Raw genomic sequence first — 15,000 nt, 5'->3', positions numbered from 1 at the left:
ATTGCACTTATTTTCTGGGCAGGTCTGCCACATGATTGCACGTATTTTCTGGGCAGGTCTGCCACATGATTGCACGTATTTTCTGGGCAGGTCTGCCACATGATTGCACGTATTTTCTGGGCAGGTCTGCCACATGATTGCACGTATTTTCTGGGCAGGTCTGCCACATGATTGCACGTATTTTCTGGGCAGGTCTGCCACATGATTGCACGTATTTTCTGGGCAGGTCTGCCACATGATTGCACGTATTTTCTGGGCAGGTCTGCCACATGATTGCACGTATTTTCTGGGCAGGTCTGCCGACATGATTGTACGTATTTTCTGGGCAGGTCTGCCGACATGATTGTACGTATTTTCTGGGCAGGTCTGCCGACATGATTGTACGTATTTTCTGGGCATGTCTGCCGACATGATTGTACGTATTTTCTGGGCATGTCTGCCGACATGATTGTACGTATTTTCTGGGCATGTCTGCCGACATGATTGTACGTATTTTCTGGGCATGTCTGCCGACATGATTGTACGTATTTTCTGGGCATGTCTGCCGACATGATTGCACGTATTTTTTGGGCATATCTGCCGACATGATTGCACGTATTTTCTGGGCATATCTGCCGACATGTGTATTTTCTTGAGAAAATCTGCACAATTATGTGAATTTTCTGGGGAAAGGGTCACCAAAACTTGTGCCCACTGTCTTCGCGTTGCACTTTTCAAGGGAACCTGAGGTGAGAATAATCTTGAGGCTGCCATATTTCTCTCCTTTTAAGCAATACCAGTTGCCTGGCTGCCGTGCTGGTCCTCTGCCTCTTATTCTTTCAACCATAGACCCTGAACAAGCATGCAGCAGGTCAGGGGTTTCTGACAATATTGTCAGAACTGAGAAGATTAGCTGCATGCTTGTTGCTGGTGTAATTCAGTTTATTACTGCAGCCAAATAGATCAGCAGGGCTGCCAGGCAACTAGTATTGTTTAAAAGGAAATAAACCCTCACCCCGGGTTCGCTTTGAATTACAGTTAGCTCCGCCCTCATCCGGTCATTGCCACGCCCATTTTTGCCGGTTCTGTCCACACATATGGTTGTAGCCACACCCATTTTTTGCAGCGGTGCGCTTCGCACGCCGCAGGTCGTAGGGGCCCACAATTGCAATTTTGCACAGGGGCCCACTGCTGGCTGTGTCCGCCACTGTATCAATTGTCAATGAATCCTACGTGGTAGTACAAAATTTAGCAGTATGATACTTTGACATATACTTCTAATTGCTCTGCCTAAATAGTCCGGGTAGGGTCCTTTGACAAAGTATATTACTTAGACATGACACCAGGCTACTTTCTGCATAGCTCCCAACTGTCCCTTTTTCGGAGGGACAGTCCCTTTTTGGGAGCCCTGTCCCTCTGTCCCTCTTTCACCCTCATTTGTCCCTCTTTCAGGACTTTGTCCCTCTTTCAGGACTTTGTCCCTCTTTCAGGACTTTGTCCCTCTTTCAGGACTTTGTCCCTCTTTCTATGTAAATATATATATATATATATATATATATATATATATATATATATATATATATATATATATATATATATATATATAATATTTCTATACTAAAAATGTGTTTGATTGACTCTAAACTTTATTCCCAATCCCAACCTTTTAAATTGATATATTACGAATTTTAAAATGTTACTATGAAGGAAAATGAACCAGGATAGAAAGGACCAGTGTGGTGTGAATTATAAAACAACATATGTTTCTTATAAAATCTTTATGGTATGCGTGACTAGAGGCGTGGCCAGGGGTGTGGCTTAAGTGTCCCTTTTTCTCATCTCAAAATGTTGGGAGGTATGCTTTCTGTATTAATGATTTTAGCAGCAGGAACTACGTTTGACACAAACTCGGAAACCTGAGCACTCTGCTTACACATTTATCAGATGCTGTAGTTACAACCTTGTCAGGAGCTTTGCAAAAAGTAAATATTGTGGCAGTGAGTGGTTAGTGAAGGGGGAGGGAGCGGGTGGATGCAGAAAGAGGGAACTTTGTGTTGAGAGTTGTTTGCTGGAGAAATAAGCAAGTGAATCAGGAAGTGACAGCAGAGCAAAGTAGGAAGTGGGATCAGCTGACCAGGGTGGAGAGCAAACACACAGGCAGGAATAGGAAAGGGGGACTGTAAGCACACAATGCAAGCCAAATTTCCTGCCCAGTTTCTGGTCAGACGAGGGACGTGCAGCACCAACCCTGCTGAGACCTGCCAGACCCTGACCCTGCTGAGGAATAGAAGACCCCTGAGGGTGAGACCACCAGATCTGACCTGATACATGTGAGTCCTACACATTCATCATACACATTTAAATAGGGAGGACACTGAACAATTCCCATCACTGTGCCTCATAGGGCTCACAATCTATTGTCAAATCAAATATAGCTTTATTGGCATGACCAAGCTTCAATACAGGCATTGCCAAAGCAGGGGGAATGGGGTACATTGGGTTGGGGGTGCAGTGAGTTAGCAGTTCGACATATTTTTTTTTTTTTTGGGGGGGGGGGGGGGGGTCACAGTTCATTTATGCTCCTCTTAGTCTGTGGCATGCTGTGACATAGTGTGAAACGATTGTCACTGGATTTCTCTTCTAGTAGAATGAATGCAGTGTTTTCTCTCATCCTCTAAGTGTGAAAGTCTGGAAATAGTTCCATCAGTTTCTCTGGTTGTGGTATATTTGGGGCAGTGCGGCAGGAAGTGATTCTCGTCCTTGAGGGTCTTCTGCTCACAGTGCTTGCATAGTCTCTCCTCCCTGGGTTTGTATGTCTGTCTATGTCTCCCAGACTCGATTTTGAGGCTGTAGTAGACGCTCAGGATTTTTCTCTCGAGTGTTTTGGAGATCTTCCAGATATGGGGCTATTTTGTATTCTCTCTGTAGGGACTGGAATATGGTTAGCTTTTGTACCTTTTTTAATTTTTTTTTCTTCTTCAATTGTCCCTCTTTCAGGACTGATGTACAGACCTGTGGACCACTTTCACAAAAAAAAAATGTAAAATTAAAAATGTGTATAAGATGTATATTTGTCTTAAAATGCACTTTAAAAAATCTTTTTACTTGCTTTCGGCTTCTTCCAGCCCCTAGCAGCCGTCTCAGTTCCTCGCCGCAGCCCGGTCCTCCTTGGCCGCCCATAATGATTGCAACCCAGCCGTCTGCGTCTGCGTTCTGCGTCTGTTCAGGAACTAGTGCCTGGTGTGTACTGCACCTGACCACAAATACCGCACAGGCGTTGTACGCACCAGATGACGTGGATGCACGGGCACAAGTGCCCGCGCAGGTGCAGAAGAGCTGACCCCTCCAGCGGGGCAAGATCATTATGGGCGGCCAACGGGGACACCAAGGAGGACCAGGGCTGCAATGAGGGATTGAGACTAGTGCTCGGGTTGGAAGAAGCCCCAGGCTAGTAAACATTGTTGTGTACGCCTCGGAAGTCCATTAAGTGCCAGCAGTATCTGGCCCCTTAAGGACCAAGACTTGCTGGTACAAAAACAGGGCTTACTGACATCACACCGCATGGACCAGTTGCTTTCGCTGTTAGTGCAACTCTGCCTCACTGCAGCCCACTTGCTCTGCCATTGCTATGGCAGTAGAGATCCGTGAGGCGTTCAGGAGCTGATTTACTTGCCTTCTGACCTTGTGATCACTGTGAGCCGATTTCATTGTCTTCTGACCTTGTGACCACGGAGAAACATAGTTAGGTAAACTAAGGCCAAACTATTTTAACTTAAAGAAGCGTTGAATGTCTGTCTCTGTGCCCATTACCCAGAATTCCTTTTGCTTCCTGCTCTAGTGAAACCAAGACTTAAATATGGTTAGAATGTCTGAATTACAGTACTTGTAGGCATACAAACCTGCCCCTCCTCAACTGTAGAAAGAAAAGGCTAGCCCACTTTCTTCATGAACAAGGAGTATGAATGTTCTCTACAAAGGGGACGTAAACAGCAGTAAAAACTCAAAATATTTTTCCACGTCATCCAAGCTAAAATTAGACTTCTAATGTTTGGAGGTGTTTCAGGGAGACTCCGTAACAAAAATTGCATCCTGTTTTTTATCATCCTACATATTCCAAAAGCTATTCTAATGTGTTCTGGCTAACTGCAGCACTTTCTACTATGACAGTCTCTGTAATAAATCAATGTATCTTTCCCCTGTCCGACTTGTCGGCCTGTGTCTGGAAGGCTGCCAAGTTCTTCAGTGTTGTGGTTCTGCTATGAACTCACCCTTTCTGGCCCCTCTATGCACACTGCCTGTGTGTTATTTAGAGAAGAGAGAAGCTGCTCTAATCAGCTGGATAAATCGTCCTCTGAGCTGGCTGGGCTTTCACATACTGAGGAATTACAAACAAGGGCAAAGCTGTTTGCAAGAAGAAAATAGCAGCCTGAAACTTCAGTGCATGGGGGAAAGAAACACACAAATGATCTCTTGAGATTCAAAAGAAATGCTGTGTACAGCCTGCTTATGTATGGATGTATTTTCTATGTGTGGACATACTGTACATCAACCTACTTCCTGTTTTGGTGGCCATTTTGTTTGTTTACAAACAAACTTTTTAAAACTGTTTTTAACCACTTTTAATGCGGCGAGGAGCGGCGAAATTGTGACAGAGGGTAATAGGAGATGGCCCCTAATGCACTGGTATGTTTACTTTTGAGCGATTTTAACAATACAGATTCTCTTTAAATGACCATTATTTATTTTCTCACAGGTTATAAAGATCTCCAGACTTCCATAATTCCACCCAGGCTCAATGTATAGAAAACATAGTCTCACCGTCCAATACCTCATTACGGTACTGCTTCCCATAGTTGAAAGTTACACCACCCTTCTTCCTGGACGGCCATTTGCTACAGTCTGGAATGCCCCCACAAGTCAGTGCTGGGGCAAATATGGAGTGGATCTTGACCTGGATCCCTTTGACATTGTGGCCAATCAGAACCAGACATTTTCAGGCAGCGAGATGGTAATCTTCTACAAGAATCAGCTGGGAATGTACCCATATTATGACCAGGACAGTCCAGTCTATGGTGGCTTGCCCCAGAACGTAAGCCTGAAAGACCACCTTACTACGGCCTATGAAGATCTAGTGACCACCATTCCGTCTGAAGATTTCAAAGGGGTGGTTGTTGTAGACTGGGAGGACTGGAGACCGATATGGGATCGGAACTGGGATGCAAAGGAGGTCTACAAGCGACACTCTGAGGAGATGGTGCGTGAACGCCACCCTGAATGGCCTGACAAAAAGGTAATTGAAGCAGCCAAAGAAGAATTTGAAGACGCCGCAGCTAATTTCATGATGTCCACGCTGGACTTGGGTAGGAAATTCAGGCCGGGTGGACTGTGGGGTTTCTATGGGTTTCCCAACTGCTACAACGCTGGCTACAAGAAAGAAGGCCTCAATTACACCGGAGAATGCCCGGCTGATCAAATGGCCAAAAATGACCTTCTGAAATGGATGTGGAGGTCCAGCCAAGCTCTTTATCCAGACATCTACCTGGAGCAAATGCTGAAGAGCACCGAGTATGTTGGCCGGTATGTGAAACACCGTGTGGAGGAAGCATTTAGGGTGTCGGGGGAAGCACTGGAGGACAACCTTCCTGTACTGCCCTATGCCCGAATCGTGTACACCTATAGCATGGACTTCCTCACCCAGGTAAGTGTGAAATAGGTCATAGCATTAGACCTATGCCATTTGTTACCTGACACAGAGAAAAGGCCTGCCACATAGACGTGTATATAATAAACTGTCCAGTAGAAATACTGACTGGATCACCCATAACTGTCAATCAGCATTCACAATAATGTACCCCTGACCTCGTTAATAAATAAAAGGTGTTCAATGCCTTTATATTATCTGTACTGTGACACAAGGGTCACAAAACTCTCCTCTCCCTTTAGCTCCCCCCCTCCCCATCCACTCAACGATGGGCGGGGAGGAAGTGTCAGTACTTCTTCCTCTCTGCCCGTCATCAGTAATGCCCCCTCCACTTGCCGCTATTAGCTCCACTATTGCTGCTATATCTGCTCTATATTCACAGTGCGCTGCGGATCTGTGCTGTGTACGGTACTGAGGTAATTTTGCTCAGAACGATTGTGTACTAATAGATGTATTCGTACACTATCATTCTGAGCTAAATTACCACAGTACCGTACACAGCGCAGCTCCGCAGCCAGCTGTGCACATAGAAACTAATCGCAGCAAGTGGAGGAGGAATTACTGATGACGGGCAGAGAGGAGGAAGTACTGACACTTCCTCCCTGCCCATCAGCGATGTTCTGCTCCAGTCAGAGATTTCGGCTGATCAGAACACTGACGGGGGGCGCTAAAGAGGGAGGAAAGTGCTGTGATTTTTTTTTTCACAGCACAGCTAATAAAAAAACCATTAGAAGAAGTGTGTTATTTCCATCTAAGGTCAGAGAGAGGTACTTTAACCATTTCAGCCTGCGGTGATTTTTCACCTTATGCATCAGAGCAATTTTCACCTCCCATTCATTCGCTAATAAGTTTATCACTACTTATCACAATTTATTGATCTACATCTTGTTTTTTTTCCGCCACTAATTAGGCTTTCTTTGGGTGGTACATTTTGCTAAGAATTATTTTTTTATAAATGCATTTTAACAGGATTAATAAGAAATAAAATGGAAAAAATTCATTATTTCTCAGTTTTCGGCCATTATAGCTTTAAAATAATCCACGCTACCATAATTAAAACCTATGTATTTTATTTGCCCATTTGTCTCGGTTATAACCCCATTTAAATTTTGTCCCTATCACAATGTTTTATTTGGAAATAAAGGTGCATTTTTTTCCGTTTTGCGTCCATCACTATTTACAAGCTTATAATTTAAAAAATGTTCGTAGTGTACCCTCTTCAAATGCCTATTTAAAATGTTCAGGTAACTATTTACGTCTTTTTTTTTTTTCCATGTTATTTGGCTAATATTTTGGTGTGGGAAATAAACAACAGTTAATTTTTAACGTTATTATATGTGTAAATTGTAATATTAAAAATATGTAGATGTAGTTTTACTATTTGGCCACAAGATGGCCACCTTGATTTTTTTTCTCCTTGTGCTTCTCGCGAAGCGGGGACACGGATCGGTGATCGGGAACAATGTTCCCGTTCACTAATCCCAGGCCTACCGGGGTACAGCACGGGGGCACGGCCGCTTACAGGAGCGCGGCACCGCAGCAGAACAGCTGCCCGGACGTGAGCTTCACTTCCGGGCGGCAGAAATGGTTAAAGGACCACTATCGCGAAAAAGTAGGCAGTTAAAATCTGACAGAACAGACAGGTTTTTGGCCAATACATCTCCACATGGGGGATTCTCAGGATTTTCTTTGTTTTCAACAGCATTTCCTAGACAGCCGTGTAACTGCCAAAATCGTAAGACACCAGCCAGCCTCCCTACTCATTTGCACACTATTTTTGGAGTCTGGTGGAAGGCTTCCTCCAAGCGCTGAACCAGGGACCGCTGCAAGTCCCTCATTCGGCGCACAGGGTCTCCTCCTGCAGGCAGGAACTGATGCAGCTTCCCCTTCAGCCGTGGGTCCAGCATCAGGGTGATCCACATGTCCTCCCGAGCACACATCTGCTTGACCCTTGGGTCACTGCGCAGGCACTGCAGCATGTGCGCTGCCATGGGGAAGAGGGCTGCCATCTCTGCTGACACATACTCTTCATCACCCCCAGTGCGGTCCTCCTCCTCTGATTCCTGAGCCTCCCCCTGCTCTCTCCACACCACTGCAGCTGCACTGATGTCCGGGAGGTGGGTGGTGCCGATCCTGAACACGGTGGCGTCCACGATGGCTCTGGCCAGGTATCAGTTGACAGCCTGCCTCTGTTCAACCAGACGCTCCAACATGGCCAGGGTGGAGTTCCATCATGTTGCAACATCAATAATGAGCCGGTGCCGTGGGAGATTCAGCTCCAGCAGCACGGTTTCCAGGGCCGCTGAGGCACCGCCCGAGCGGCGGAAATAACCCACCGTTTTCCGAGCTGCTTTCAAAAGTGGGTCCATCCCCTGGTAGATGCTCAGAAATGTCTGCACCACCAGGTTCAGGACGTGGGCCAGACGGGATGTGGGAGAGGTCTCCCCGGTGGATGGCAGTAACCAGGTTGGCCCCATTGTCGGACACCACCTCTCCGACTCTGAGGCCTCTGGGGGTCAGCCAACTCCTCTACTTGTGTCAGAGTTTGGCCAGGTCTCTGCTTCCTTAGGCTGACCATCTCCAGCAGCGCTTGGCAGTGGCGGGCCTTCACACTGCTGCTGAGGCGGGGGCGTTTGGCGGCGGCGGGTTTGCCGGAGGGTGGAACCGGATCTGAGGAACTTGCTGCACTTCCCCTGACCCTGCTGCGGGGTGGCACCACCCACTGGATTGCTGCTGTCTGATGCTGCTGTCCCCTCCTCATCCCCTTCCACCAAACTGACCCAGTGCGTGGTGAATGAAAGGTACTGGCCTGTCCCGAACCGGCTTGACCATGAGTCCATGGTCACATGGACTCGCTCACCCACCGCATGATCCAGCCCACGCTCCACGTTGGCCATCGCGAAGCGGTGCAGTGCTGGGATGGGCGTGCGTGAGAAGCAGTGCCGGCTGGGTATTGGCCAATCCGGCGCTGCGCTCTGTAGGAGCGCACGCATGTCGCTCCCCTCCTGCACAAAGGAGTACGGAAGGAGCTGGGAGGACATGGCCTGTGCAAGCAGGCCGTTCAGCTGGTGGATGCGATGGCTGCTGGGAGGCTGAGCCCTGACCACAAAGGACTCGCTCAAAAGGGTCTGTTGGTGTTTTTTTGTTGCACGGGAAGAGGAGGGAGCAGAGGAGACCACTGAGGAGGACTGGCTGTCTAAACAGGCCTCAGTGTCGGCAGGAGTGGCACTGGCAAAGGGGGTTCTAGTAGTGCTTTCGGTCGGAACACTGCCAGCGTCAGCTTCCTTCAGCCTCTCGAACTCCTCATGCTCGTGAAGATGTTTGTTGGCCAGGTGGTTGATGAAGCTGGAGGCGCCGTAGTTGGAGGGGTTGCAACCTCTGCTCAGCTTCACCTGGCACACGTTACAAGTCACAAACTTGCTGTTCACTGAGGGCAGATCAAAAAACTGCCAGATTGGGCATTGTAATTTTCCCTTACGCCCTGATTGGGCTACTGCTGCTTTTTTTTCTCCCTGCGGTGGTTGGGGCCTGGGGTTGAGTGGTGCGGCTGGTGGTAGCGGCAGAAGATAAATCAGCAGGCTGTGGGTCCTGCATTCCACGCCCACTGCTGCTCCTGCCAATGTCGGCGATGCTGATCCTCCGTGCAAGACCCACGGATGCATCCTCAGACTCAGAGCCAACATTCCCTTCCTGTGGTTGGTAGTCACGGTCTTTCATCTCGTCATCATTATTATCAGCATCATACTCCCCCTCAAACAATTGCTGGGATGTTGATGACCCTCCCCCCCCCCCCCCCCAAACTCTTCTGATGACACCGCAGGCAAGGAATCCCCCCCCCCCCCCCCCCCCACAACAATCACCGTCACCATCTTTAACTCCTCCACAAACCCCAGTGCGCCCAGAATGTCCTTCTCAAAGTCAGTGGTAACTGCCCTGATTGCGCTCACGGTGTCTGGACTACAGAGCGCGCTTACTGAGGGTAGGCTGCCCGCTGGGGTCGACATGATGACCGAGTCCCCATGCACTGCTGGGTGGCTGCTGCTGCTCCTGCGAACAGGAGTGGTGGTGGGGATAGAGGTGTCTGTTGTAGAGCTGGTGGTGGCCTGCTCATCCACCATCAGCTGCATCACATGCTCGGCGTCTTTCTCCTCCAATTTGCGGCGCAGACCCTGCTGAAAAATGGCCGCTACACGCTGCTGCGCATCTGCAGCATGACTCCCCCTATCAGCTGGGCGCCCAGTGTGTCCACGGCCAGTGTCTAGCAGTGGAATGGACACTGGTGAGGCAGAACTGATGGCGGTGATGGTGCCAGCAATGTTCCCTCTCTTCTTGCCCTTGATGCCCTTCCCCGGGCACCAGTGCCAGCAGACATAGTGCAAGTTTGTGTGATAATGATGTCACCAGATGGATGTGGGGTACTTGCACTTTATTGAAATCGGTGTTGGACTTTGATGAATCGGCATGGGGGGTGACAGGCAACTGAGTAGAAGAAGACAGTGTGCACACTAACGGACAGTCTATCTGTCACACTCACACTGACAGTAGTAGTAAGCTAACACAGACAGGTCTAGTCTCTAACAACTAAGCACTGTAGTAATAAATAACTACACAATTACACAGTAATTCCTATGCCCTAAACTATACTGTAGCTAAGGCAATATAGCACAGGCTTGGCATGTGTGCACAAACAGCGCGCACACACACACAGACAGGACCTATAGAGCTGCTGCAGGACCAGAAACTGTCACACACACTAACTAAAATCACAATACAACAAGCAAGCTAAACAACAATAAGAGTGGTATAGTACAGGTGTTTATGCGCAAAAACACGGACGCTCAGTGAGCAGTCAAAAAGCAAGAACGAGTTCCCTCAAAATGTCCGCTGCTTTATATACAGGGGGGGGGGGGGGGGGTTGCCAGAGTTCCCCTCTGTGATTGGTTGCTAGGGCTTCTGCTGGGAGCCCTCTGGCTCAATGATGTAATCTCCTTAGTTACAGTATTCGGATTCGGATATCTGCGTATGTGACCAAATATCCACACAGTGCTATTCGGATTTGCATAGAAATCCGAATCCGAGTCGGATAGCTGGAAAAAAGTTTGGATATCTGGGTTACCCGGATATCCGGGTTACCCGAATGAGCACCACTGCTCCTAACACTAACATCACTGCCACTACTCCTAACACCGATCTCACTGCAGCTACTCCTAACACCAGCCTCACTCCAGGATACACCCAACACTAACCTCACTGCCATGACACCTAACACAAATATTACTGCAGCTACTCCCAACACCAAACTCACTTTGGCTACACCTAATGCTAACCTCTTTGCCGATACTCCTAACACTAACATCACTGCAGCTACTCCTAGCACCAAACTCACTGCGGTTACTCCTAACACTAACCTCACTCCGGATGCATCCAACACTAACCTCACTGCCATGACACCTAACCCTAATTTCGCTGCCATTACATCTAACACTAACCCCAATTCAGCTACTCCCAACACCCAATGAAGTAGATCAAAAAAAGGCCGCTACACACACTCACCAGGCAAATGGGATCAGGGAAACCAGATCTCAAAGTCCAATTGCAAACAGAAGAATATGCTGCTGCACCAGATGATATGGTGAAGTACAAAATCTTTATTCTTTTAATCCAACATCAAGGCAAGGAGCTACTCGCTCCGATATGCAGGAGCTTTTCTCTGCATGCCTTGATGTTGGATTAAAAGAATAAAGATTTTCTACTTCACCGTATCATCTGGTGCAGCAGGATATTCTTCTGTCTTCAATTGTACTCCTAACACCATTCTCACTGCCGCTACACCTAACACTAATCTCATTACCGCTACTCCTAACACTAACATTTAATGCAGCTACTCCTAACTCCAAACTCACTGTGGCTACACCTAATGCTAACCTCTTTGCCACAACTCCTAACACTAACATCACTCCAGGATTCACCAAACACCGACCTCACAGCGGCTACACCTAATGCTGGATGCACACGGTGCGTTCCCGCACTCGATGCCCCGCTCGATTCCCGGCCGCTCGATTATTTCCGAGCATTTCTGATCGCGATTCGATGATTATTAGTCAATTCTCATGTAAAGTATGCCAAATCGACCTAACGATCCATCGAAACGCGAATTGGACATGTCAGAAATAATCGAGCGGCCGGGAATCGAGCGGGGAATCGAGTGTGGGAACACACCATGTGTATCCAGCATAACACTAACCTTGCTCCCAACACGAGCTCCACTGCTGCTACTCCTAACACTAATCTCACTGCTGCTACTCCTAACACTAACCTCACTGCCGCTACTCCTAACACTAATCTCATTACCGCTACTCCTAACACCAAACTCACTGTGGCTACACCTAAAGCTAATATCACTGACGCTCTTCCTAATGCTAACCTCACTGCTGCTACATCTAATGCCAACCTCCCTGCCGCTACATCTAATGCTAACCTCACTGTTGCTACATCTAATGCCAACCTCCCTGCCGCTACACCTCATGCTAACCTCACTGCCACTACACTTAATGCTAACCTCACTGCCACTCTTCCTAACGCTAACCTCACTGCCGCTACACCTCATGCTAACCTCACTGTTGCTACATCTAATGCTAACCTCACTGTTGCTACATCTAATGCCAACCTCACTGTTGCTACATCTAATGCCAACCTCCCTGCCGCTACACCTCATGCTAACCTCTCTGCCACTACACTTAATGCTAACCTCACTGCCGCTACACCTCATGCTAACCTCACTGCCGCTACACCTCATGCTAACCTCACTGCCGCTACACCTCATGCTAACCTCACTGCGCTACACCTCATGCTAACCTCACTGCCGCTACACCTCATGCTAACCTCACTGCCGCTACACCTCATGCTAACCTCACTGCCGCTACACCTCATGCTAACCTCACTGCCGCTACACCTCATGCTAACCTCACTGCCGCTACACCTCATGCTAACCTCACTGCTGCTACATCTAATGCCAACCTCCCTGCCGCTACACCTCATGCTAACCTCACTGCCACTACACTTAATGCTAACCTCACTGCCACTCTTCCTAACGCTAACCTCACTGCCGCTACACCTCATGCTAACCTCATTGCTGCTACACCTAACACTAACCTCACTGCTGCTACACCTAATGCCAACCTCACTGTAGCTACTCCTAACACCATCCTCACTGCTGCTCCACCCTTAAGCTAATAGGGATGGGTTGAGTACTGTTAATTGCCATAAGATGAGGTTCTGTGGCAGATTTCCAGATCTCTCCAGGTATCCTAGACATCAGATTAATCCAGGTTTTTCTCTACTCCACAGGAAGATTTAATCCAGACGATCGGACAGAGTGCGGCGCTGGGGACGGCAGGTGTCATCCTGTGGGGGAACGTTGACTACAGTCACAGCAAGGTAAGTGAAGAGGGACACACTGTGGGGTGTGGAAGAGGTCTCATTTCCTATTAGTTAATCTCGCTCCTACTACATATAGAGAACATCTACCCATTCAGCCAATGGGAATATGATGTACAATGTGTTCTCCAAGGATAGCAATAGTAATAATAGTAGTTATGAATCTCTACAACAGCAGAACCTAAAAACAGAAAATCAAACAAAACAACAAACCAAAATCTGTATAATTGGAGGCCCCCCTATAATGCTGACGTTAGAGTTGAAATACCTTGTGGGTGATGCTACAGATTCATTTTGCATGACTTTTAAATTTGTAACTGTCAGGCATAAAAAAGAAAAAAACACTTCTTTATTTCTATCTGGTAAACAAGTAATAAGGATGCTAACCAGGTAATCCAAAAGTTAAAAATCACTCTAATGGTGGCCATACATGGTACAATTTTTCAATTAGATAATTTAGTTCGATTATTCCGTTAGATCGAATATAAAGATTTTTCCAGCATGTCCGATCATTTTTCCAGAAAAAACGGGATAATCGTTCGAATTTCTTGATCGGAAAAAAAAATATTTTCAACTTTCATTCAATTCGATCATTTAGATCGAATAAACGGGAAAATCGAACTTTGTATGGCCACCATTATGGTGGCCATACATGGTACAATAAAAATGTTCGATTATCCCATTTATTCGATCTAAATGATCGAATCGAATGCAAGTTGAAAATATTTTTTTTTCCGATCAAGAAATTCGAACGATTATCCCGTTTTTTTTTCAAGAAAAATTAGATCGGACATGCTGGAAAAATCTTTATATTCAATCTAACGGAATAATCGAACTAAATTATCTAATCGAAAAAAGTGAAACATTGTACCATGTATGGCCACCTTTACTTTCCTTCTCCATAAAAAGATCATTTTCCAGTTTCCCTGGCTCTTATTTGGTACATCTGCCGCACAAAGGAACTTTCAGGGCATGCTGGGTTTTCTTTCTTCTTTACTTTCTCCTCAGACATAACTAATGCAGCCTGATTGGCTGAAGCCTTTTTCCCTCCTGTTTTCCCCTCCCACACCTCTGTTCCTCTTTGATTGGCCAATATTTTACATACTGCGAAGCTGTGCAGAGTCACGCAATGACAATGCACTTTCTACTGCAAAGCTTGGTGGGAGTGTCCGAAGACTGGGAGGAGGCGCGGGCTGCATACACAGACAGAGTAGGGGAGAAAATGATGTGAGGATTGGCTTCAAGATACAGTCAAAATGGAAAATCCTAAGAAGGATTTTCTTTTTTTTACTCTAGAAAAGTCACTAAAATCAAAATGTGGACAGTGCAATATATTGCTATGTAAGTAGAGCAAGTATTTATCTACTTATATATGTGTTTTTTTTTCTGTGATAGTATGGCTGACAGCTCCTCTTTAAAGGGGGCTGTAACATTCAAGAAAAAATATAATTGCCAAAAAATACACAGTGCCCCAAAAATGCATGAAAAGCCCTCTGTTTTTCTAAAATTGGTCCCTAAACTTCTTTTTATGCATGAACTGTGCAGTGCCATTTGGATTGTGGGAAGGGTGGTGTTTTGTTTTTGTTTTTTGTTTGTTTGTTTTTTTAAACTACAGTCACAAGCATATCTGAGCATGCAAATACCTGAAAGCTTCCTATTTTGGATAAAATAAGGACACTATTGCCAGAAGGTAATTGAATACACGCACACACCACACGCACGCACACACACCACACACACACCACACACACACCACACACACACCACACACACACCACACACACACCACACACACACCACACACCACACACACACACCACACAAACACCACACACACACACCACACACACACACACACACACACCACACACACCACACACACA

The 15,000-nt window shown here is 46.8% G+C and overlaps 1 protein-coding gene across 5 annotated transcripts in view; it reads left to right on the top strand.

Moving 5' to 3' along the window:
- LOC137532463 (hyaluronidase-1-like) overlaps positions 1–15,000 on the top strand; it is a 95,841-nt gene that overhangs the window by 62,959 nt on the left and 17,882 nt on the right. For 3 of the 5 annotated variants that reach the window (XM_068252970.1, XM_068252974.1, XM_068252973.1), the window contains exons 2-3: positions 4,733–5,677; positions 13,028–13,117. In XM_068252970.1, coding sequence (XP_068109071.1) covers positions 4,775–5,677; positions 13,028–13,117 — 993 coding nt within the window. In that variant the 5' untranslated portion in view covers positions 4,733–4,774. Of the gene's footprint in view, positions 1–2,095; positions 2,310–4,732; positions 5,678–13,027; positions 13,118–15,000 lie in introns of those variants that run through there. The other 2 variants (XM_068252971.1, XM_068252969.1) reach the window with 2 other exon arrangements.

The sequence above is a fragment of the Hyperolius riggenbachi genome, chromosome 9 (assembly GCF_040937935.1).
Source record: "Hyperolius riggenbachi isolate aHypRig1 chromosome 9, aHypRig1.pri, whole genome shotgun sequence".
Lineage (NCBI taxonomy): Eukaryota > Metazoa > Chordata > Amphibia > Anura > Hyperoliidae > Hyperolius > Hyperolius riggenbachi.
The sequence above is the reverse complement of the archived record's forward strand: the minus strand, read 5'-3'. Positions and strand labels throughout refer to the sequence as shown.